At 58.9% G+C, this 21388-nt stretch overlaps 9 protein-coding genes across 9 annotated transcripts; 3 read left to right on the forward strand and 6 right to left on the reverse strand.

The window, feature by feature from the left end:
• Positions 1-157: 157 nt before the first annotated feature.
• Positions 158-757, forward strand: BJ171DRAFT_577552 (uncharacterized protein; the record flags this gene model as incomplete). The annotated part of the gene is made up of 1 exon (XM_053113819.1): positions 158-757. One exon carries the CDS (start codon positions 158-160, stop codon positions 755-757), a length of 600 nt encoding a protein of 199 aa, XP_052970531.1.
• A 116-nt stretch (positions 758-873) lies between these two features.
• Positions 874-1627, forward strand: BJ171DRAFT_207697 (uncharacterized protein). The gene has a single exon (XM_053106329.1). It carries the CDS (start codon positions 990-992, stop codon positions 1590-1592), a length of 603 nt encoding a protein of 200 aa, XP_052970532.1. The 5' UTR covers positions 874-989; the 3' UTR covers positions 1593-1627.
• A 276-nt stretch (positions 1628-1903) lies between these two features.
• On the forward strand, positions 1904-5388 carry BJ171DRAFT_488928 (Nsp1-like C-terminal region-domain-containing protein). The gene is made up of 7 exons (XM_053109427.1): positions 1904-2115; positions 2294-2338; positions 2554-3676; positions 3859-3896; positions 3988-4319; positions 4494-4660; positions 4945-5388. The coding sequence occupies exons 1-7, from the start codon at positions 2112-2114 to the stop codon at positions 5318-5320; spliced, it is 2085 nt and encodes a 694-aa protein (XP_052970533.1). The 5' UTR covers positions 1904-2111; the 3' UTR covers positions 5321-5388.
• Positions 5389-5508: 120 nt separating this feature from the next.
• On the reverse strand, positions 5509-8361 carry BJ171DRAFT_595611 (uncharacterized protein). The gene is made up of 6 exons (XM_053114614.1): positions 8127-8361; positions 7285-8017; positions 6968-7133; positions 6770-6856; positions 6289-6667; positions 5509-6204 (listed from the first exon to the last, which is right to left on the reverse strand). Exons 1-6 carry the CDS (start codon positions 8168-8170, stop codon positions 5703-5705), a joined length of 1911 nt encoding a protein of 636 aa, XP_052970534.1. The 5' UTR covers positions 8171-8361; the 3' UTR covers positions 5509-5702.
• Positions 8362-8603: 242 nt separating this feature from the next.
• Positions 8604-12767, reverse strand: BJ171DRAFT_454932 (uncharacterized protein; the record flags this gene model as incomplete). Its single annotated transcript, XM_053108263.1, has 10 exons — positions 12293-12767; positions 11995-12059; positions 11611-11749; positions 11332-11438; positions 10931-11182; positions 10570-10623; positions 10107-10439; positions 9724-9929; positions 9544-9633; positions 8604-9141 (listed from the first exon to the last, which is right to left on the reverse strand). The coding sequence occupies exons 1-10, from the start codon at positions 12492-12494 to the stop codon at positions 8604-8606; spliced, it is 1986 nt and encodes a 661-aa protein (XP_052970535.1). The 5' UTR covers positions 12495-12767.
• Positions 12768-12947: 180 nt separating this feature from the next.
• On the reverse strand, positions 12948-14346 carry BJ171DRAFT_488934 (SAM-dependent RNA methyltransferase). Its single transcript, XM_053109428.1, has 5 exons — positions 14260-14346; positions 14005-14041; positions 13692-13897; positions 13442-13471; positions 12948-13322 (listed from the first exon to the last, which is right to left on the reverse strand). The coding sequence occupies exons 1-5, from the start codon at positions 14308-14310 to the stop codon at positions 13047-13049; spliced, it is 600 nt and encodes a 199-aa protein (XP_052970536.1). The 5' UTR covers positions 14311-14346; the 3' UTR covers positions 12948-13046.
• Positions 14024-15096, reverse strand: BJ171DRAFT_488935 (uncharacterized protein). Its single transcript, XM_053109429.1, has 3 exons — positions 14404-15096; positions 14260-14318; positions 14024-14041 (listed from the first exon to the last, which is right to left on the reverse strand). The coding sequence occupies exon 1, from the start codon at positions 14992-14994 to the stop codon at positions 14518-14520; it is 477 nt and encodes a 158-aa protein (XP_052970537.1). The 5' UTR covers positions 14995-15096; the 3' UTR covers positions 14024-14041; positions 14260-14318; positions 14404-14517.
• A 525-nt stretch (positions 15097-15621) lies between these two features.
• Positions 15622-17170, reverse strand: BJ171DRAFT_488936 (uncharacterized protein). The gene is made up of 3 exons (XM_053109430.1): positions 16894-17170; positions 16561-16734; positions 15622-16286 (listed from the first exon to the last, which is right to left on the reverse strand). The coding sequence occupies exons 1-3, from the start codon at positions 17056-17058 to the stop codon at positions 16092-16094; spliced, it is 534 nt and encodes a 177-aa protein (XP_052970538.1). The 5' UTR covers positions 17059-17170; the 3' UTR covers positions 15622-16091.
• Positions 17171-18882: 1712 nt separating this feature from the next.
• BJ171DRAFT_471502 (uncharacterized protein) lies at positions 18883-20865 on the reverse strand (the record flags this gene model as incomplete). Its single annotated transcript, XM_053108612.1, has 1 exon — positions 18883-20865. The coding sequence occupies one exon, from the start codon at positions 20863-20865 to the stop codon at positions 18883-18885; it is 1983 nt and encodes a 660-aa protein (XP_052970539.1).
• Between the last annotated feature and the right edge of the window lie 523 nt (positions 20866-21388).

Raw genomic sequence — 21388 nt, forward strand, 5'->3', positions numbered from 1 at the left:
TGGCTCCACTCGGCGGTGCCCAGGTGACCTTGGCGACGTTCATGGCATATAAGCTGTCCGCTTGCCCCCCTCCTCAACCTTGCTCTGCGCTCCCCCCCTCGTCGCAACCTTGCCCTTCTTCGCCTCGTCTGCTTCTGCTCTATCGCAGCCTCCCTCCATGTTCGCCGTCAAACCTCCATCCGAGCCGTGCCCCGAATGCAACGGCTCCGGCTATCTGCAGCACGGAGAACTGCCCTGTCTCCGCTGTCCTGGCCCGTCGCTTTCCCACCACCTGCCCACGCCTGTCTCGCGCCGGTTCAGCACCTTCGAGCCTTCGCTGGTCTCGTTCCAGGCCAACTTTGTCCACTCCATAGACTCGCTACTGACGCTGCGGGACCGCCCCAGCTCCAACCCAGATTCCGATTCAGACTCGGACTCGGACTCGGATGACTGGACACTTGCCCCGCCAGACGATCTCAACCCATCTCTGTTCCATGTCGCCGACCCTCCTCCGCCAAAGTCACTTGGCCGGCGGTCCTCCAAGGCCATTGCGTCGTCCTCCCGTCGCCGCAAGCATGCTGACCGCTCCGTGCGGCTGCCACTCGATTCTCACCAGACTGCCCACTACTCGCCCAAGAAGCATCTCTCGGAGCCCATTCTGTCCCTTGCTTCGGCTTGGAGAGACGCTGGCTCGCTGCTGGGATCCCTAAGCTCCTCCCGCGCCAGCAACAGTCTTGGCGTCGAGGCCGTCGCCGGGACTTTCGAAAAGCCCAGCTAAGCCCGGACAGCAACCGTCGCCCAGTGCTTTTGCCACTCGCCATTCCCTTCTGCCCTGTTCCCGGTTCCGATCGTTCACTGTGCTTTCAACGTCCCGTCAGCTCGTTTCGCCATCAACATCCGCCACTTCAAAGCAAAGTACCGGCATATCCCGGTCTCCAGCAACATAAGGCCCTACGCACACATCCACATGCCCACACAGTCGCTCGCCCTCGTGTTTCCCATTCGATCTCATGACCTCGATGCCTCAGCTCCGGCAAAGCCATTTCAGCAAGTGTCCGCTCACCGGTTGCAGTCCTGCTCGGCGCGGACGGTGCAAGTCGGTTGATTTGCACTGTCCGGAAGGCGCTTCGCCGATCATGCGGCTGTGTCGGTGTCCACCAGAGCGGCTGCACCCCCATGGCCTTCTGGAAGGTTCGAGAGTCTGCTGCGCGTCGCAGCATGCCCACAATCCACTTTGCCGCTGCCCAAGATCCCGACTATCACTATCAATTCCCAATTCCCAATTCCCAATTCCCAATTCCCAATTCCCACGCCTTGCACTTCGTCGTTCGCTTCAACACTCCTCTGATCCTCGTTCTCTTCACAACCCCCGTGGCACTGCTCCGTCGCATAGCATAGCGCACTGGCGTTCGCAGCCTCTCTCTGTTTCTTGTCCATCCTGTTTATATTCTCTTTCACTGCATCTCGTCGCTTTCCCTCTTCGCCGATCCCGCCGAGAACTCTCCACGCGTTTACTGTTCGATCCTTCTTTGATATGTGCTCCTTGTTTGCAGCGCTATGGTCTGAACCATCGTCCACATGCCGGCGCATTTGCACTCGATCCATTTTTGTGATGAAATAAAGATGACACGGATTATGAAATGAGATATGCAGACCCGCCAAAGAGCAAACAACCATGGTTGCGAGCAGTGGTTGGTGGCCCGTGCATTGCTTTTCTCATGGCTCTGAATGTACCTTCCATTCAATGCTGCAATCCCGGCTGCATCTCAGCGTGGAATCGCGATGCCAATTCGGCGCGCAACATGATCACTCTGCGCAGGGCGATTGTGGGAACCCGGTGTCTTCACTCAGAGGCCGCCGAGACAATCCGTTTGATTTCATATGGCCTGTTGGACGCAGCCTGTCTCATACCTCGCTGCCGAACCCCAAGTTGGCTGCATCCCGCTTGATCCTGAGGCAGGTTCGGCACTCTTTCGTTGGAGCACGCCATCCGTCCCCGCGTGGCTCGAGCCGCGGTTCCATCCGCGCGCCGCCTTGCCTTTTCTTTGCGAGATTCTGCTTTGCCCTGGCTCTGCCAAGATCCCTGACGCAGCCAACACCCGACGAGAAACCGCATCGGTCACTTCAACACCATGAGTCAGTATCCGCGAGTGCTGTGCATGTTTAATCGTGAGCCCCATGCTCTGTATGGCCGTTGCTGTTCAAGCCTGTGCCCGTTGGCAGCGATCACCATATGCGTTTCCTCAGCGACCATGTCTCGATCGCTGTCCCGATCATCGTTTTGATTTCTGTGCCGGCCTTTCCTCCTTCGCAGGCGCACCATTCAGCTTCAATTCAACAAACCCATCGGGTGGATCAGGTAACCGACAAAGCATCCTATAGCTCGGGCCATCCTTGGTCTCTTCCGTATCTCTGACTTTGCCCTGGTCCTGGCTGGCCAGCCGGTCCGGATCCACACTACGGCATTCCTCGCCATGGGCAACCCTGATCTTTTTTTGCTCAAACTGCGTTTTGTCCTCACGCTCCCAATGGAACGGTGCATTCCTGACCCCCCCCGATTCTGGTCGGCTTTAGGTGCTCCCTCGGGCTTCGGATCGGGCGCCGGCACTGGATCTGCCTCCACTTTCAACTTCGGAGGCTCAGGCACTGGGACTCAGGGCTCTGCGACTGGCGCCTTTGGCTTTGGTGCCGCTTCTGGGACTTCGGGATTCGGAAGCGCCACGCTCCCTGCATTCGGAAGTACAACAGCTCCTGCGTTCGGAAGTACCACGGCTCCTGCGTTCGGAAGTGGTGCTCCTGCTGCAGCTCCTGCATTTGGGAGCAGTACCGCCACCACAGCTCCTGCGTTCGGCAGCAGTGCAGCTGCAGCTCCCGCGTTCGGAAGCGGTGCTGCTGCTTCATCCCTTGGTTTCGGTGCTGCACCTTCGACGTCGGCCACGACGGCTCCCGCGGTTGGTGCTTTTAGTGCACCCGCTGGCGGCTCGATCTTTGGAGCTTCCACAGCACCAGCACCAGCTGCAACCGGATTTGGTGCGGCAGCAGCGCCGACCTCGAAAGGTCTGTCCTTTGGAGCGGCGGCACCTGGTACTGGATCTGCCTTTGGTGGATTTGGCCAACCGGCTGCCACAACGACTACAGCGCCAGCGGCCGGGCCCACAGCCGCTCCGACCGGCTTTGCGCTCGGTGGTGCTGCCGCCGGATCTTCGTCGGGCAGCGCTTTCACAGGCGGCTTTGGTGCCGCACTCGGCGGCGCCTCGAACACCACTTTTGGATCAACTACCACCACCACGTCAGCCGCTGCCCCGAGTTCGTTGCCATCCTTTAGCGGCATATCCTTTGGGGCTTCGACCACGCCTGCCCCTTCGACAACTGCCGCCCCGTTGACCGGCTTATTCGGAGCCGCTGCTTCTTCGACAACTGCCGCCACAACCACTGCCGCAGCTCCCTCCAGCTTGCCCGCCTTTGGCTCCGCTACAACGGCCGGGGCACTGTTTGGAGGCATTAAGCCCTCGGCCAACCCATCAACCACAAAGCCTGCAGTGCCAGCAGCAACGTCACCCTTCGCTTTCCCTGCGGCTTCTTCGGCAGCCGCTGTAACTGCCGCTCCAGCTACCACAGCCGCAACTGCCCCAGCGCCAGCGCCGGTCGGCGGATTTGGCTTCAACTCGCCAGTGACTACAACCAAGCCAACCGCAGCGTGAGTGGTTGTCCCGCAACCAGATCGGGCCAGATTGGACGAGACCTGATTGGACTTGATTAGACTGGACTAGATTGGACTTTGATTGGGTTGGGCCAGACTTGATCGGATAGGATTGTATTAAACTGGATGCAGACTCTCTTTTGTTCCTGACACAAGCTTTGATTGTTTCCGCCACACAGTGCAACACCGGGACCGCTGCAACTTTCGGATCTGACGAGTAAGTCGACCGCCGATCGTCATGCTTGCTGGAGCAGTGTCCCGAGTTCCCTCAGTGCCCTGCTGACATCGGCTCCTCTATGACTCCGCAGCAACCAAGCCATCGCCTCTCTTTGGTGCTAAAGCAGCAACCACGACCGCCCCGTCGGCTATAGCCACAACTACTGCAGCTACTGCAGCTGCGACTGCAGCCACGGCCCTGTCATTCGCCTCTGCTGTGCCGACGACCAGCTCCGCTGCCGCCAACACCACTGCCCCTACTGTCGCACCGAACGTACCCAACCTCGCCAACCTGAAAAATAAGACCCTCGAGGACATTCTCTCCGACTGGGCCAGTAAGCTGGACGTCTGCACTCGAGAGTTCCACAAGAAGGCCGTAGAAGTCGCCATCCTGGACAGAAAGCTCATCGAGAACGGCTACCAGGTGCGCTGGCCGCCGGGCATGTGTTTGCAGATCCTGCCTTGGAGCGTGGTGTGGACCAAGACAGTGTTCGAACATGATCCCCCCCCCTTGAACGGCCACATCAGGCGTCCCTCAACCAGCAAGCGCTGTTGCGGCTGTCCAACTTATCACTGCGTGTACTGTATCTGTTGACAGATTAATCGCCTGCACGACGAAGTCAAGAACGCCTCGGATCTGCAGGCCAAGATCAACCAGAGCCTGGATGCTATGGAGAGCCAGCAGACCGACCTCACCAAGATCCTTGAAAAATACGAGAGCGAGCTCGTTGGCATACTGGACGGGGATAGCAGTGCTCAGGCCAAGTAAGTTGCTCACTCAGAAAGGACATATGGAGGCGCTGTTAGCTGGATCCAGAGAAATGTGCTCGCATGGGTGTGCTGTACCGAATGGATGTTTTGCGAGCGGCTGAGTGCCGATGGATGCAGATATGCACTGCGCTGGCATGTGGCCGAGATCGGCGGGCTGTTGCCAGGATAGGCAACCATGAGACTGAAGAGCACATGAGTGTGTTGGCGGAAGCTGCTTTGCGCAGCTTGGCCGTGTTCGAATCGCTCCACTTACCCTCTGTCTCGGCCGGGCGACGCAGAAACACGCCTGCAGATGAGGAGCGAGACAAGGCATACATGCTCGCGGAAAAGCTCAGCAAGGACATGGATGTCCTGGAGCAGCAACTGGGCTCCATGATCGACGACCTCAACAAGCGCACCCAAGGCGACGAAAGCGAATCGACGATCCATCAGATCACGCGCGTGCTGAACCACCATCTGTCTGCGCTGCAGTGGCTTGAGCAGAGCACCAACGAAGTTGCCCACAAGATGGACCAGCTCTCACTGCGGGCCAGCAGCGCCCGCGAAGGTGCCAACCGGCTTCACAGCTTGGGCGGTAACCAGGGCACTGCCGCCTTCTCGCCAGGCAACTCGATCGGCACCAGCCTCGGATTCGGCAGCAGCTGGAGACAGTGAGCGACAGGGCCGAGATATCCCAGCCAGGAATGTGGCCGTCCCGCGAAATAAAAGCATATGTAGCTTGACTATTGGCCAGCTGCCCGAGTATCGTTGGTAGTGCGAAACCGCAGACATGGCCTCAGGCGAGCGAGCCTGGCGACCAACAACAGCTTCCTCAAGACACCCCCCCTCTGGGAATGCTGGACTTGAATCTGGAGCTGCGAGTGCTGGACGCACCCAGTGCCCAGCCGGCGCATTGATATTCGAACGATGGCAACAACCCAGACGACGGACAGACACCCGCAACGCCTGCCGAACCCCTCTGACACGGACAAGAACAAGAACAAGAGCAAGAACAAGAACAAGAGCAGCAGCGACAATAAGACCAGTTCCGCCCCACTCAGTCAAACTCGTTGCCCAGAAGCTCGATAGGCTCGCCCTTGGCATTTGTCCACCGCCTTCGGAATGTAAACTCCGTCAGCTTGTTACAGCCATAGAGCTTGGCGAGCTTGAGTCGCGGGCAGTTGCGGAAAAACTCCTCCAAGAGCTCGTCCTCCAGATTGCGCACCCAGGATAGATCCAGCACCTCCAGCATCGGCAGCTTTGTGGCAAGCGCCTTGAGCGAACGCTCGGTCAGGTCCTCGAGGCCATTCAGCAGCAGCGTCTGCAGCATGTCGCAATGGAGATTCGAGAGCACAATCAGCGACGAGTCCCCGAGCTGGGTCACCCGCGACAGATCGAGTCTGCTCAGCCGTGTAGAGCCCTTCCTCTTGAAGACGTTGAGGAACTGCTCAAAGCCCTCGTCCGTGATCGACTCGCAGTTCGCGATCGAGAAGAACTGCAGCTGGTTGCAGATCGGGGCGATGACGTCAAGCAACAGCGCGTCCTTCATTTGGCCGTATCTGCCCAAAGCGCAGGAGGTATCAGTAATGCATCCGCATCCACATCCACATCCACACCGATAAAGTACCATTAGCATAGCTCACCCGCTCAGCGAAAGCACGCTCAGCTGCTGGCCGATGGTCTGGATGATTCCGCCGAGCGCCTCGTCGGATATGGCGCTGCCGAGGTAGTTGAGCTGCAGTTCCTCGACACTAGTGAGGCCGCCAAGCGCCTTGATCTCTGCATCGCCGACCGAGGTGCACTGGTCCAGATGGAGAGATTTAAGCCTTGGGCAGTTCTTGACAAGAGCCGAGAGGCCTCCAAACCCGAGTTGGGCTGCGCTCTCAAGCCGGAGCTTCATGAGCTTGTCTCCGAGGCTCTCGAACAGCGCGGCAAAGGCCTTGTCGGTGACCAGGTAGGGGCCCCGGAGTGTCAGTGACGTCAGACGAGGGAAGCTGCGTGCGTAGACTTGGATAACATGATCTGGGCGGCGACAGGATCGACGGAGCATATGCACCAAGCCGTTTGAGGATTAGACACACGTTCACAAGTGCAAGCGGTCCCGGGGATGGGTGGGCGGCTTACCATTCATGCGGCCGCACAGCGTCAGATTCAAATGGGTCAAATTTGGGCAGAAGCTCGATATTTGTGTGTATCCGTTCTCGTCGAGGACTATGGTGGATCCATGCATAAAAGCGAATATGTGAGTAGCTGTACTCAACAATCACAGGGGGGGGGAGGGCTCGTGGAGCATGCCAAGCAACGACCAGCAGCGATACATACGAGTGCAATCATAAAGATCAAGGCTGGACTCGTCTGGGCCGATGAACAGACCGAGCGTTTGATTGTTGAGCACACGAGAGCGCGAGATGATGCGGGAGATGGTTTGCTTGGACTCATACGATATATCGCCGAGCTGTTCGATATCTTCGATGTAGTCGACCAGGATCTGCAGCGGTTCGATGCGCATACGCACACAAGCAATCAACACATTGCGCCAAGGTGAGTGGGTGGAAGAGTGCTTGCGTCGATTCCTATGTCCAACCGAATCATCATGAAGAACCACTGGCTCCGTGAAACTGGCACGCCGCGGGACTCACCTTGATGCACATAGACTTGAGCGACAAGACCGAGCCCTCCCTCTTGAGAAGCGGATCCATGACGGTCTTAGCCTTGCGCTTGATTTTGTTGGCTCGCTTCTCGCCATGGAGTGTAAAGCACGCCTGGCAGATCTGATCACCTAGGTTTTCCAGGACAAACTTGCGCTGGCAGCGATCGCAAAACCGGATGGCTCCGATGCGATCCTCCCTCATCTCGTCCATCTGCTCTTCCAGCCGCCGGTTCCGCAGCTTGGAGTGCTGCGATCTCGGGGCAAGCTTTTTGTCCACCTCAAAGAAACGGCTGTTGATATCATCATTGTAGTCGCCGTCGTTGTCGTCATCGTCGTCGCCGTCGCCCTTGCGCTTCTGCTTCTTGGAGGCCTCCTTTTTCGAGGTCTGTCGGGTGGTCTTGCGTTTGAGGGATGGGCTTTGCTGGGCGGACGACGATGATGAACCGGGTTGGGCTGCACTTCGACTGGGTGGCTCAACGTCGATGTCGATAACAATCACTTGATCTGCGAGATCCGGGCGCACAACTCGGCGCATCTCCTGATTGCCACTGTCCTCGGGGTCGGCATCGTCGGTGCGCTCTGGCTCTTGAGCAGGAGCTGCAGGGGTCGCAGTTGCCGAGGCTGGTTCTTCGGGTTGATCTGGGCCCCCTTCCTCATCCTGTGTGGCTCGTCTCCGGCCATAGTGCAGGCGGGGAGCGACGATGCCCTTCTCTCGGAGAAAGCTGAGCGATTGGATAGGCGACAAAGCGTGAGGCCAAGACGGATGCCCGGATGATGGCCCAGTCGACGGGGCAGCCCGATGGGTGAGTACGATGCGGCGGGCCGACGTACCTGGAGAGGGCCGACGTTGGCCCTTTGACAGAGTTGCCCGACATGCTGGCTGGAGGGTGCGATCGGTGCGTGGTTGGCTGCTGCCTGGTCCGTTTGCTGCCTCGATGGACGCCGGGCTGTCTTGGAGACGTTTTGGGCGGAGGAGCGGAAGAGGCAGAGCGGCTCGCACCGCCGTTTTTCCGACCCAACTTCGCAGCTGTCGCGCGTGGGCAGCCGCCGCCACACCCCCGTCTGGGGCGTGCTGCGATGTTGTGTTGTGAGCATCGGGTTCAACACCGCTGGTGGGCTCTAATGGGTTGCAGGAGCCGTATGAGTTGCAGGGGCCGCATGGGTTGCAAGGGCCGCAGTGCCCGAGCCAGCGCAACTGAGAGCGACACGGGGACAGACAAGCGACGACGCATGTCCAGCGCACCAGTTCAACGAGGCACAGCAAATGAACGAGGATCTACTCGCATGTCGCTGCCAGGAACTGCATATTTACATCTTCTCGTAGAACAGCATGTACACGAAAGCCGCACCGTGGCCAAAGACCTCGTCCTCAATGTCCCGCACGAGCTCGACCTTGTCGTCAGAGATGCGGAACCACCGATCCGACAGCGAGCCGTGGTGATGACCGCCGACCAAAGTTCGTGTGCGGGGCGCCGGAGGCTTTTTGGGGGCAGCCGGAGACTGCTGTTTCGCCCCGGCTTTACGATTGCGGAGCTGCTTTCCGCGCAGTCCACGGATCTCGACAGCTTCTTCTTCTTCTTCGACGCTGCTTGTGGATGTGTGTCCCGCTTCGTCACTGCTCTCGGTGAACTGGTTGGGTGATGGGGCGCTGACGCGGCGGTAGGTAACGAAATGACCCGAGTCGTGGCTTCCATAATGCAGCACAACGGCCCGCAGCTGAAACAGATTGGCGTTGCGAGCGACAGCAGGCGTCCGGGCAGGCAGCTTCTCGTGCTCCGATGCGTCCGTCTCTTCCGGTGGTGGGCCATCTGAGCTGGGCCCGTCTTCGGCTCCTGAAGCGTTTACACTTTCCAGCAGAGGTCCGTCTTCAGCGCTGTCGTGCGCATCGACTCCTTGTTCTTTGCCGTTGGGCTTGCCTATAGCGAGTCCGCCACGGCTGGTTGTTGGCGACGATGCATCCTGTGCCCCACCCTTCAGTCCAGGGGTACCTGTCCGCATTCCCGCCGCTGCAGGATCGGCCTCGGAGCCACAGATATCCATCGTTTCGCTTTCGGTCATGTTCTCGGCAGCGGTGGTGTCGTCATCAAGGTCTGGCTCCGTAGTCAGTTCGCGACTGGTCAAGCGGCGACGATCACTGGGCTCGCTGTCAGCGTGGCCGTTGAAAACCTCGCTCCTCATGTCTGTGTCCGTATCGCTGCTGTGGGTGCTTCCGTTTGGTATCGTGTTGGGTTTCAATAGATTCATCGACGCCGTGCCGTTAACTGGATGGGCCGACGGTACACCGTTCGCTGGCGATAGCTTTGGTTCAGCCGGCGACCATGGTTGCTGTTGAGAGGTGCTATATACAGAGGCGCTCTTGAGCTTGGATGAAAAGCCGCCAAATCCGGCCTGGACAATGCGGGCGTCTTGAAGCGCACTGGAAAAGTACATCCCTGACCCGCTGGTGCCGGTGCTGAAGGGCGTCAGGTCCAGAAAGTTGGAAAACAGCACCCGGCAGTTGTTCTTGACAACAGCTCCAGTCGGCAAGAACACGGACCGCTGCATATGCAAACAAAGACTCTGTGGCGAGTTGGCGATAAGGATTTGCTTCTGGGACAACGGAGAGGCGGCCTTGACCCGCTTGATGTGGTCGGGCTGGAGTCGGAATGAGGGCGAGAACGAGGGTACGATGAGAGTTTGGAATCGGCAGTGAGAGCCGCTCCGACTCCCAGTCGAGCCACTTGCCGCAAGCTCATGGAGGCTGATCCCTTTATCCAGCAAGATCGTTCTGTATATCAGCCTTTGGGCATCCGCCTTTGGGCACCAACTTACCAGCTTGCCCTCGACGTCGCTCTTGATCAGCTTTTCGACCAGAGCAAGGTCGCTTTGGAGCTGATGCATGTGATCGAGCTCACTTTGGAGCGTGTCCTCGAGCTCCTGTCGGTGAGCTTTGGAGGCAGACTTTTTCTGCCCGTCCTTCTTGTTTGATTTTGCGCGAATGGCTTTGAGGTTGCTTTCGGCAGAGCCAACAATCTGCTTTTGCCGTTCGAGCTCACGCCCGATCCTTGTGTAGGTGGCGATTAACGAGCACTTGTCGCAGATCCAGTCGTGCAAGGATTCGGGAGATACGTAGGCCGTGAGAAGGCTCTCGATTGAGCACTGGGGCTGGAGGAGAGTGACGTGGTTCAGCACGATAGACGGTCGATCCGATGGATGCGAATGAGCCTGTGTTTCCCTTGCCCAAGTTTGCAAAGGACATCAACACCGCCCCGCTTCAAGCTGAGAAAAGCCGTACCTTTGCTGGTACCGCGAGTGAAATGTTATCGAAGGTTGCATGGCGGATCGTTGACTGGTCACATATTCGGTCAGTAAAGGAGCAAGGCGATTGGAGAATGAACACATCCGCAGAATGGATTCGATGCGGGCGATACACCATAAACCAAGTCGGTGGTATCGCGCCGATGGCCGGGAGGGAATCGGCCATTCGTAGCGGAAAGGTTGTTGGAGAGACCGGATAAAGCCGTCAATATGGCTCGGCAGTCGTCGACGGCGTCGTCGTCGAAGAGCGACTCTTGGCGGGTGATCGAGCTCATTAGAGTCACGATGCTCACAGAGGTCCAAGTTAAGGAAATGCAAGGAAGGACCGATGTACATACCGCATATCCGCACTGCATGCACGCAATGCGATGGGCTGTCAGCCCAGTAAGCGGATTCCGGATCTGACGCTGCTGGAGGTACTCGATGGAATGGCCGAGATAGACAAGATTCACCGTCGACTGGCCAGGGATCCCACGCGGAGCCACGTTCGTGGCTTGCTCGGCGTCAAAGAGCGAGACTACTGAAGGAAGTCCCGGTACTTCTTCGCTCGTCAAGCTGCTGGAGAGCACTTGCAAAAACTCATGTGCATCCTGTGTCGCAAATGAAGTGCATCAGATATCCAAGCTCAAGCAGGCGCTCGCTTCGGTTTCTGGGATCCAGATGCAACAGCTGTGTGGCGTGGGAGACGCAGCGACAGCACGACGGGTGAACCAGGAAGGAGTCGCACGGCTGCTCATACTTGCTGATCGTAACACATGAGTCGCCTATTCCCGCTCTTGGTCGTGAGGGCATTCATGATGTTGCTTGGACGGAGGACTCGCTTATTCGGCAGCATCTCATTGAGGGCTAATGTGAAAATGCCGCTCGTCAAGGCTCTGCTTGTATCCCAGACAGAGAGCATGGATGTCGCTCCATGTTGGAGCAGATGCACAGGAGCAGATGCACTGGAGCAGATGACTCGTCGTCTGCGTGAAAATCCAGCATTGCGCATGCGGAATGCTCTGCCGCACACACGCACCTCTGCAAAGTTCCAGTAGCGCTTCGGTGACGATGAGGGGCGGTTTGTCGCCGGAATCGAGAGGAGGGACCAGATCCGAGTGATAGACGTCTGTCCGCAGTTTGATATAGATCATGATGCTTGGTAGCGATGAGAGAGCCTGTGGCGTTTTCCCGAGCGCCGAGTTAATTCGGAGCGACTCGGCATTGAGCACGCCGGAGAGGGGATACCAAAGTGGATGTGCCAGCAGCGGAGGCCAGCGAATATAGGGGCCTGTTGGATGTCATCGGCCCTGCAAGCGAGGCACAGCCGACGACAGCGATGGGGACACCAGAAGCCGCACCGCGATCGAGCAACAGACGAGAGAAAGCGCCTGCCCTGCCCAGCGTACCGAATCGCCCATACCTGGAGCACCGAGTTCATGAAGCAGGTATTGCCCAAGTTGTAGAGCCCAGCGGGGAAGGCCGCCTCTGCGCAATCACGGTTATGCGAAAATGGCGTCAGCCGGGTCATGTCGAGTCGCAGGAGATGATGCCGGACCGCTGACTTCTGCACAAAGGGTGTGGTTTTCGAGCCACGGCGAAAGGTATGCCTTGCCGAGGACGGCCTTCGACGTGGAAGGGCCAGGCTGGCTGCCGATGATACTGGGAGCAGACATCCAGATCCCACCGATACCCATCCATGAGCTTGAGGACCGACCCACCTTTTAGAGCGCCTTTGCTCCTCTTGCCCCGCTTGCCGACACGAGAGCCGGACCGCTTATATGTCGATGGTAAGGTGATGTACCAGAGCGAGACACCGGCGAGGACGATAGCCAGGCCGGCCCCGAGCTGGAACGGAAGCAGGTTTTGGGTCGCGACCACCGAATTGGATGTGGGCCCGGTATCCCACAGGGCGTTCATCATGGCGATGGGGGCGGAGGCAAGCGTGCCGCGGAAAGTCGAGCGAGGAGCCAGGATGAAGATCGATGCCTAGGAGCGAATCGGCCGGAGAAGAGCCGACGCCGACAACAAATCAAAGGACTGGATGCCGCCGAGGTGACGGAATCGAGACGACGGACGGCTTGGTCGAGAGGAGACAAGCGGGAGAAGCAGAGTGGGCCGCTGGGAGATGGGCGCCGGCAGCAGTCGTTGGACAGGACAGGATGGCTGCACCCTGAGGACGCTGGGATGGACAGGAGCCAAGGGAGGAAGACGTGGGGCGACGGGACAGGGCACCACGGGGCTGGAGAAAAAAAGCCTGGTGCAACCCGCCATCACATGTGGACAGGAGGACGGACTCGTTGGTGGGCCAGATATACACAGATATACACAGATATGCACCAGATATGCACCGGTATGCGATCCGGTCGAGTACTATGCTGCTATTCAGTCGTCGGCGTGATTTATATTGGGTGCAGTAACCCCCCCCGGCGACTCGAGCGACAGCACCAGCAACAGATCAAAGCCATGGCTAATCTACAGCATCGTGGTGATGTCGATATCGTTGCCCTTTCGCAGGAGCTTCTTGAACCCGGGCGGCATGATCATCTTGCCCTCGCTATTGAGCAGATACCGGAACGGCATCTGGACAGTTTCGCGCTTCGAGAGCACAATCTCGGGATGGTCGATGAACTTGAGCTCGTCCAGCGGGATGCCCTTCTCGAGAACATGCTGGGAGGTCATCACGGCCGTATCGGTGGTCATCTGGACCGGGCCCAAATGGCGTCCCTTGAAGCCCATGACTCGCAGCTCCTGCAGCGACACGGGAGGAGCAAGCTGTTAGAAGCCCAGAGGCCGAAACGCCATCGGTTGATTGCCCGCCCCCCTCCTCAGCTCCGAAGCTGGAGCCATCAGCATTACAGAGTACTTGCCTTGGTACGATCGCGCGGGGGATCGTCGCCCTGTGGTAAAATACACGATGATAAGTTCAGAAAATCGGCGACATCATGCCGACGCAAGGAAACCTCGCCACAACGACGGCATCCACAGCATTGTCATTTGTTTCCCGAATGGCGGCACTGACAAGAAATGGGACCGGAAAAGCCAACAACGACAACAACGACAACAACGACGACAACAACAACGACAACGACGACCACGACAACAACAACGAATACGGACCAAAATACCGCCAAAGAGCAAGAACTTGCAGTTTTCGGCGTCCGACGGGCTCAGAGGCTCCTTCGCAGCCGGATCAAGCAGGATGCAGTTGTCGATGGTGACACCCTCGATTTCCAGAACAGATTTGCCGGTCACAACGACGCCCTCGAGCTTGGTCGGCAGATTATCGAGCACACTCTGGTGCATGTTCGACAAGATCAGGTTGCCTGGCGAGATGCACGGATGTCGACAGGAGGAGGTCAGCGAGGTCGGATCCTGGTGAGCTGTTGGGTAGATATCCCCCCCCGGCTACACGGCAAATCGATATATATACCTTCGCCGACATAGCTGAGCATATGGCTGTATTCGAGCTGTGCAGGGAGTCGCCCCAGCATTAGATCCGTTCCAAGGTGATACCCAGTCAGCGTCGCGGATGTCCATGCAGTGTAGCTTGCGGCCAAAGGCGATGCAAAAAGAGCAGATGCGATGTGGCAGCGAGGCGAGCAGACAATCGAGGCTGGCTCAGAGGCAGACCAGGCATCGACGAAAGCCGTCTGATCCGGCGGACGGGTTGTCGAAAGAGCCTTACCTCGCACCACTCCTCGAGACCCTCCTCGAAATGCTCGATGATGTACTTCATGCTGAGGACTCCAGATGCAGGATCAGGGTCAGGCGCATCGAGCGGAGACAGAAAACAACAGGAAAAAAAAGCGCACACGTGTTTTGAGCTCACCACACAACAAAGCCAGGGTTGGAATCCCGTATGGGAATGGACGACGTATGGGAATGAATGCTGTATGAGAGTGCTCATGGAGTGACGTATGGGTTGGAGTGCAATACAGGGATCTCATAGTTTCCTGTCGTCCGGAAGCTGTCGGATCTTGGAGCCGACGCAGTGCAGCAACAGATCAACGTCCGCCGGCCGGCTCAGGCGGTGATCCCCTCCCTTGACGACGTTGACGTTGATGAAGGATGGATGCTGGAGGTCCAGCAGGGCGAGGGCCTCGGACACCGGCACCACCGAATCTGCGGTGCCGTGGAGGGCCTCGAGCGTGCAGAAGACGGGGGCGTCGGTACTGATGTGATTGTCGGGATTGTTGCTGTCCAAAAGAGCGCTGCTGAGCCGATAGAACCCGCCTGGAGCATACGGCGAGGGCAAGTGGAAGCAGTGGCCCGAGGGTGTCTCGGTGCAGGACAGATGTTGAGCCGCCCATCGTCGGGCTGGATTGACGGCACCACCGACGCCGACAATGGCCTCGATCCGACCAGGGCGACAGCAGGCGGTGAGCAGGGAAAGATGCAAGCCCATTGATGCGCCGACCATGACGACACGAGAATCCTTTGCGACGACGCTGTCAAGGACATGGAGGCAGTCGCGCTTCCAATCCGACACGGTGGCGGTCTCGAGCGATCCAGCCGATCGACCATGACCAGAGAGATCCAGGGCAACGAACTGGGTCGACGGCAACCTCCTGCAGAGTTGGGCAAGCTTCTGGGCTTTGACGGAGTGTTCGAAGGACGATCCCAGACCAAGAACGAGCAGCACGGTTGACTGTTGGATAGACCGAGATGACTGCACCGGCGGAGAAGACCAGCAGGAGATGCGATTATGGAGGAGGAAGCGCATGGTCGCTGGGGGGACGGCGATGAGAAGAACTGAGACCGGGGCTGTGTCGAATGCAGACCAAGGGCTTGGTGGAGATTGTTGGCGATGATGGGCGGGAGCGGGTCGATGGGAGCGAACGGACAAAAACCAAGACGACCGAGAACGGACAACCCATCCAAGATGCACGCCACGCAGTCTTGCGACGGCACTGCGACGGTCTCACGGACGCCGATGCTGGAAGCTGATCATGGAATACCCGGTGCACGCACGTCCGCCATCGCATAGGACATGGATGCCTCAATGGTCAATCGCCAATCTCACAGTCTCACAGGGTCGCCATGCATGAAAGGTACAAGGGGGAGAGTGGTTCTCACCCCGATTCAAATTCTGTTATGAGAAAGGAAAGAGGACAAGAATTACAGGCCCGAGCAGGCAAGTCATCGCTGATTCTACATCAGGGAGGATGGCAAACCGAGTACACGGAACGAAGGGGAGTCACAAGAGCAAGAGCCGGTCTATTGTCGACGAGATGATATACACGATCTACGGTTCCGGGTAAGGAAGGGGGGGGGAAGCGGAGTCTCTCATCGACAGCTCAATTGATATCTAAGACTCAGGTGGTTGGAGGGGGGGGGCAGTTGGTACGAGAGATGGAGGGGAGGAGGCGAGGGCGATCAATCGATCAATCAAAAACAAGGGAGGTAGCGGCTCGAGGCATGCCAGCACTAAGGAAGAATAAGAAACACATGGGCATGTATCTTGGGCCAGGATCCGATCCGTTCGCAGACGGGAGGAGGTAAAGCCATGCGCCTCGTTTAGAGGGCAAAAACGGCGCCAGCAACAGCGACGATGACACCAGCAAACAGAGAGGCGGAGAGGGTGGCGGCAGCGCTCTTGTTGGAGTTGCCGTTGGTGGGGTTGGAGCCCTGGTTGGGGATGGACGAGCTCGATCCAGTGGCGACACCGATGCCGTAGGTAGCGTTGAAGACGGCGAGGATGGTGGCGGGGGCCTGTGATGTTTGAAGCATTCGCAAGTGCCGCCGAAACATGCGTCGGCGCCGAGTCGATGCCGATACCGATGCCGATGCAAGTGTTGGGTGGAAGATTGCAGCGCCAATGGACAACAGACAACAGACAACGAGCAGTTGCGGCAGAGAGTTGGTGGTTGGTCGATGTGTATGGCCGACATTTGAGGGTTTGGGAGTAAAGCGACAAATGAATTAGCAACCAAGACAGGGTCCGGCGGCACGACCAAGGGACCTTGAGGCTGGCATAGCGACATACCTTGGCAGCGTTGGTGCCACAGTCAATCTCGAGGTTGGTGATCAGCTTGGTGGAGGGAGAGTTGGAGTCGGAGGGCGAGGTCTGGAGGCACTGGATGCACTTGGTGGGGACAACATCACCCATGCTCAGGAAGGGGCAGATGCACTGGGCAAGCTTGGTGGCGGCGGCGGTCCACTGTTGAGGTTCGACAACGTGGTCCAGGTTCATGGTGGTAGTGGTGATGATGATGGTGGTGGTGGTGGTGCGTTAGCAGTGGAAGAAAGAGCCATCTGGTCCCACCAGCGTCGAATTACAGCAAACAGCGGCTGCCAAGTCAACGACAGCAAAACGCACATCATCAGGGGTCTGCGGGGTGGAGCTCTGCTTGCAGGTCAGGATGTTGTTGAGCACCGGCTGGCAAGCGGAAGCGCAGGTGGTGGGCAGGACGGGCTGCTGGGCCTGGGCGAAGACCGCGACGGCAGCGAAGAGGAGGGCCAGGCAGAGACGGAGGGCGTTCATGGCGGATCGAGGGCGAGAGGGCTGGATGGAAGGCGGGCGAGTGTCAGAGGGCGCTTATACCCAGCGGCGAGCACAGGCGATGAAGAGGACAAACGGACCAGCGACTCGAGGCAGACAGGACGGGGCGATGGAACGATGGCGGCAAAGGAGAAATGCAGTCGGACGAGGGAAGAAGCGAGAGGGGGAGGGACCGAGAGCCGCCGGCGAGAGCTCGCTGCAGCAGTATCTGCTACTGAGGGTGTGTCCAGCGAGCAAGCAGCGAGAGACATGGTGGCTCGTGGGCACGCCCTGGGTCGTCAGTGCTGGCAAGAAGGAGCCGGGAATGGAGGCGCCGTCGCGAGGCACTCGCGGCCAGGAGCGCGTCCCAGGACAAGGGTGCGGCTGCGCGAGTGGGCCCAAACATAGCGCAGCACGCTTGTCTGGAGAGCCAAATCGGGGCTGTCGTTGTTGGCGCTTCGGGTGAGCACAGCCGCTGCAGAGCTTCAGTCGACACACACAATGGGGCTGCTGCAGCCGCGCAGCATTGGCTTTGCAGTCACTGACTCTATTGACAGACTCTGTGGACCAGCAGAGAGCACACGCGCGCCGACACCGGCACAGCCCGACGCCGCCCTTGCCTCTGCACACACAGAGTGAGTCAGGCCCGCGGCGCAGCAGCCAAAACAGGCTGTGCGCGTGCGATTTGCGGGCGACACCGGTCGCACGTTGCCGCGTCGGCGGCGAGCGTGTTGCTCGCACCGGCACAGGGCTGTGTTGCGATGCACCAATCGGCGCACGGCCAGGACCACGCGATGGCCGACCAGCCGCAATTATCGCGCGCCTTCTCACGTGCAGCCATCCCAGCCTGGCTCGAGTGGCCTGGCTCGAGTGGCTGGATCCAGTCCAGCCAGGGCGAGAGCGAGAGGGAGAGAGAAGGAGCGAGACGCCCCTCGCGACGGGCACTCTGTTTCCGTTTCCGTTTCTGAGCAGCACACGATTCCACGGAGACGGCGAGCATGGACATGGACATGGACATGGATGATTTCTTGCTTCGACCAGGAGCCGAGGCCTGGCCAAGATGAGCAGACCTGCCCCGCGGTCTGCAGGGCGGCAGTCCGCCAGGCTTTATTTTCGTCGGGTTGGTTCAAGAGCACGACAGCCAACAGTCGGATCCGGGCCAGATCCACTGGCTCGGCCACCCGCGTCTCTGTGCCATGCATCGCACGCTCATCAAGCAAATGTGCCATTCACATCAGCTTCTGCGACGATTCGTGCCCGAGACATGCTGCAAGAAAAAAAAAAGTGCCCGAAAAAAATACGGAAAAAAACGGGCCAGGGACAACCAAAAGAGAGCATACGAGAAGAGGAAAAATGAGTGGGAGAGAAAGAGAGCATGCGAAACTAAGGGGAGTTATGCTACATAAAACGGTGGTCAAGTCAAAGCGGCAAGGGGAACGGAAACGAGCGAGGCAATTACTAACACAACCTGAATAAGGTCAACTACAGAGCAGCAACGAACGGATCGAGCGGAAAGGTGGATTACGGAGCGGATAGAGGGCATGCACAGGGGGGCGGCGGCTTGGTACTTGGCATCCAGCGCGGAGTAACGGAGGGGACCCGAGGGCGCCTCCCTCCGATGGGGCTTGTTCAAAAAAAGAAAGAATAATGCCTGCCACTGCGTGATCGAAGCATCGTGGCGGCTACGCTGGTCGGGGTTGGGATGCCACATCAACCGCTGGACCCAGGTCCCTCGCGAGGGAAAGATGTAGAGGAGTACTCGGACGAGCAGAGCCTGTGTCGCTTGTGGAGCTTGTGGAGGCGTCGTCGGGCAGAAGAAGCACCGGCTTACTCCGATTCAGAACCCGAGGAGCTTCCGCTGTCCGACTCTTCGTCTTCGGAGGAGCTGGAAGAGGAGTCGCCATCGTAGCCGCGCGAGCGGCTGGCAGCCTTGGCAGCCTTCTTCTGGGTGGCCTTCTCACGACGCTCCTCCTGGCGGACGGACTTCTTGACAAACTGGTAGAGCTGGTAGAGCGTTTCGGGATCGAGGCTGTCAATGTCGATCTCGATTTCTTCCTGGGTGTCGCGGAGCTGCGGCATGGCGGCGCGCACAATCTCGATAACGCCCTGGAGACGCCGCTCCGGCAGCCGATTGATCAGCTCTGAAAGCTGTGTCTTCTCGGTCGATGTGATGGCACGCGGTAGCTCAGCCGCCCCGGAGGAGCCAAATCCTTTGCCCAGACCAAACTTGGGCGCCGATTTGCGCACGTAGGCCCGGCCCTCCATCTTGACAGGCTTGTCCGGCAGTTTGCCGTCCTGAAGGATCTTGCCGCTTCGCCATTTGACGCCGCAGCGGTTGCACAGAGTCCTGGGCCCTGTCGGGCCTCGACGCCACATTGGGGTCTCGGAGGCGCCGCAGTTGAGGCAGTAGCGCGGAGTCGGCGGCGGCGCAGGTTCGACAGGGACAGGTTCGGCCTTGGGGGGCACAGACGACGGAGCTGCTTCCGCTGACGCTTTGGACTTTTTCGGCTTGCTCGCCGGCTGCTCGGTTCTGGGAGAGCGAGACTCCTCCAGGGCCGACAGCGAGGTCGGTGCTGAGCTTGCAGGGACAGCAGTGCCGTTGGCATTCTTGCTGCGCAAAGGCTTGGAGCTTCTCTTTGACGACTTGGACGGCGGCTTGACCGTGTTCTCGGGCTCTTCGTTGTTCTCGTTGAGGGCCTTGGGAATCAGCAGCGCCATCTGTCGGCTGACGGTTTCCAGACAGGTGTTGAGCAGTGCGATCTGTTGCTGAATTGCTATCTGGTCTGCATCCAGCTGGGGCGCTGCAGGGGCCACGGCAGCAGGGGCGACGGCAGGAGCGATGGGAGCGGCCTTTGGCGCGCGGGACGACTTTTTGCGCTTCGAAGGCGGGAGATCCTCTTCAGTCGCTGCAGCGGGCTCCGGTGTGGCACCACCAGCACCACCAGCAGCAGCCGTGGAAGGCGAGGGCAGGGCAGTGCGCGAGGATCGCTTCTTTTTGGAATCGGGCTCGACAGGAGCAGCCGCTGGTTTGGGTGCTGGTCCAGATTCACTGGCTGCCGACGGAGCACTCAGGGTGAGCTTCACCTTCTTGGAATCAGTCGGGGTGTGCGTATCGGGTCGCAGCGATCTCTTGTGGCGTCGTGCATCGGGGACTTCGGGCTCGTCGACTTCGAGGCCGATGTGCCTCTTGGCCTCTGTGCGCGAGACTGCAGGCAGCTTGTTGGTGAGGATGAAATCAAAATGATGCTCGAGCGACCGGCCGAGCTTATGGATATCGTTTTCGGGGGGATTGTATGCAAAACATGCGTGAAAAATCAGCTCCAGATCGCCAACAAAGGCAATGCAGGACTTGTACTCGTCGGCATCAAACTTCTTGGCGACGGTGGAGAGATCCATGGGACGCTTGACGACATCGAAATAGTCGGGTGCGTCGGAATTGATCGGATCGACAGGGACAAGAAAGGGCCACGAGCTGGGGTGTCGCTTCAGCGACAATAGGACATGCTGACAGTTGGCTTTATCGCGCTTGGTGAGACCAAGCGAGGCGCCGGCCTCAGCAGACACAAGCCCCGCCGGTGGGGTGCCGGAGGGAATGCTCGGTGCTTCGGAGGGGTTTGTGTGCTCGGGATGCTGTGAGTCTGTGGTTGGGAACGAGAGTGCCCGCTTCGGCGAAACGGGGTGCTCGGATGGTGGTGATAGCGGCAGTGTCGAAAGTGCCGACTCGGGTTTGGGCTCGATCGAGGCCGGCAGAGACGCAGTGGCAATGTCGTGGGAACAGAACGGCGGAGGCGAGGGATGGGCGAGGGACATTGTGGAATGCACGAGCAGATGATGGTCTGCGCCGGCGAAGGAATCGAGGAGACCGGAGCGAACCGGCGGCATAAAAGATGCATTGGCATGAGAAGGGTTGAGGAGGGATGAGAAGATAAAATGGAGACGGGAGGCGAGCAGAGACGTGAGTCGAGGCGGGCGACACCATATACGAGTGCGCAGATGCAAAGAGGGTGGGGGTGTCGGCTCATCAGAGAGAGCGCTGGGGCGGCGGTGGTGGTGACTCAGCGACGAGACAGACGTGGCTCGCATGAACACCGCCATGAGCACCAGAGGCGGCGCGGCTGGACCACCCGGCGACGGCCGCTGTGGCTCGGACGATCACAGGGCGACGCCAGGACAGAGGCCGGACAGGCCGGCAAGGCAGACAAATGCGTACCAGGACAGCAGAGGGCGATCTTGGCGTCGGCTGGATCGGCGGTGCGGGAGTGCGAAAAATGCAGCCGGAGTGCGAAAAATATAGCCGGGACGGCAGCGGGACAAGCCAGCGTTATATAGACGC

This window comes from Polychytrium aggregatum (assembly GCF_025602895.1).
Source record: "Polychytrium aggregatum strain JEL109 chromosome Unknown BJ171scaffold_4, whole genome shotgun sequence".
Lineage (NCBI taxonomy): Eukaryota > Fungi > Chytridiomycota > Chytridiomycetes > Polychytriales > Polychytrium > Polychytrium aggregatum.

Bases quoted from the DNA above. Each gene is read 5' to 3' on its own strand.
- BJ171DRAFT_207697 (XM_053106329.1), top strand. From the start codon at position 990: ATGACCTCGATGCCTCAGCTCCGGCAAAGCCATTTCAGCAAGTGTCCG.
- BJ171DRAFT_488928 (XM_053109427.1), top strand. The intron at 2,339-2,553 runs GTAACCGACAAA...GGTCGGCTTTAG, and splicing joins AAACCCATCGGGTGGATCAG to GTGCTCCCTCGGGCTTCGGA. The intron at 3,677-3,858 runs GTGAGTGGTTGT...TCCGCCACACAG, and splicing joins ACAACCAAGCCAACCGCAGC to TGCAACACCGGGACCGCTGC.
- BJ171DRAFT_595611 (XM_053114614.1), bottom strand. From the start codon at position 8,170: ATGTCGGGCAACTCTGTCAAAGGGCCAACGTCGGCCCTCTCCAG. The intron at 7,134-7,284 runs GTGAGTCCCGCG...GAACCGCTGCAG, and splicing joins TCAAGTCTATGTGCATCAAG to ATCCTGGTCGACTACATCGA. The intron at 6,205-6,288 runs GTGAGCTATGCT...CGCTTTGGGCAG, and splicing joins AGCGTGCTTTCGCTGAGCGG to ATACGGCCAAATGAAGGACG.
- BJ171DRAFT_488934 (XM_053109428.1), bottom strand. From the start codon at position 14,310: ATGAAGTACATCATCGAGCATTTCGAGGAGGGTCTCGAGGAGTGGTGC. The intron at 14,042-14,259 runs GTAAGGCTCTTT...CTCCCTGCACAG, and splicing joins GTCTCGAGGAGTGGTGCGAG to CTCGAATACAGCCATATGCT. The intron at 13,898-14,004 runs GTATATATATCG...GCATCTCGCCAG, and splicing joins GCTCAGCTATGTCGGCGAAG to GCAACCTGATCTTGTCGAAC.
- BJ171DRAFT_488935 (XM_053109429.1), bottom strand. From the start codon at position 14,994: ATGGTCGGCGCATCAATGGGCTTGCATCTTTCCCTGCTCACCGCCTGC.
- BJ171DRAFT_488936 (XM_053109430.1), bottom strand. From the start codon at position 17,058: ATGAACGCCCTCCGTCTCTGCCTGGCCCTCCTCTTCGCTGCCGTCGCG. The intron at 16,735-16,893 runs GTGCGTTTTGCT...GAACCTCAACAG, and splicing joins CCCCGCAGACCCCTGATGAT to TGGACCGCCGCCGCCACCAA. The intron at 16,287-16,560 runs GTATGTCGCTAT...CAAACATCACAG, and splicing joins GTGGCACCAACGCTGCCAAG to GCCCCCGCCACCATCCTCGC.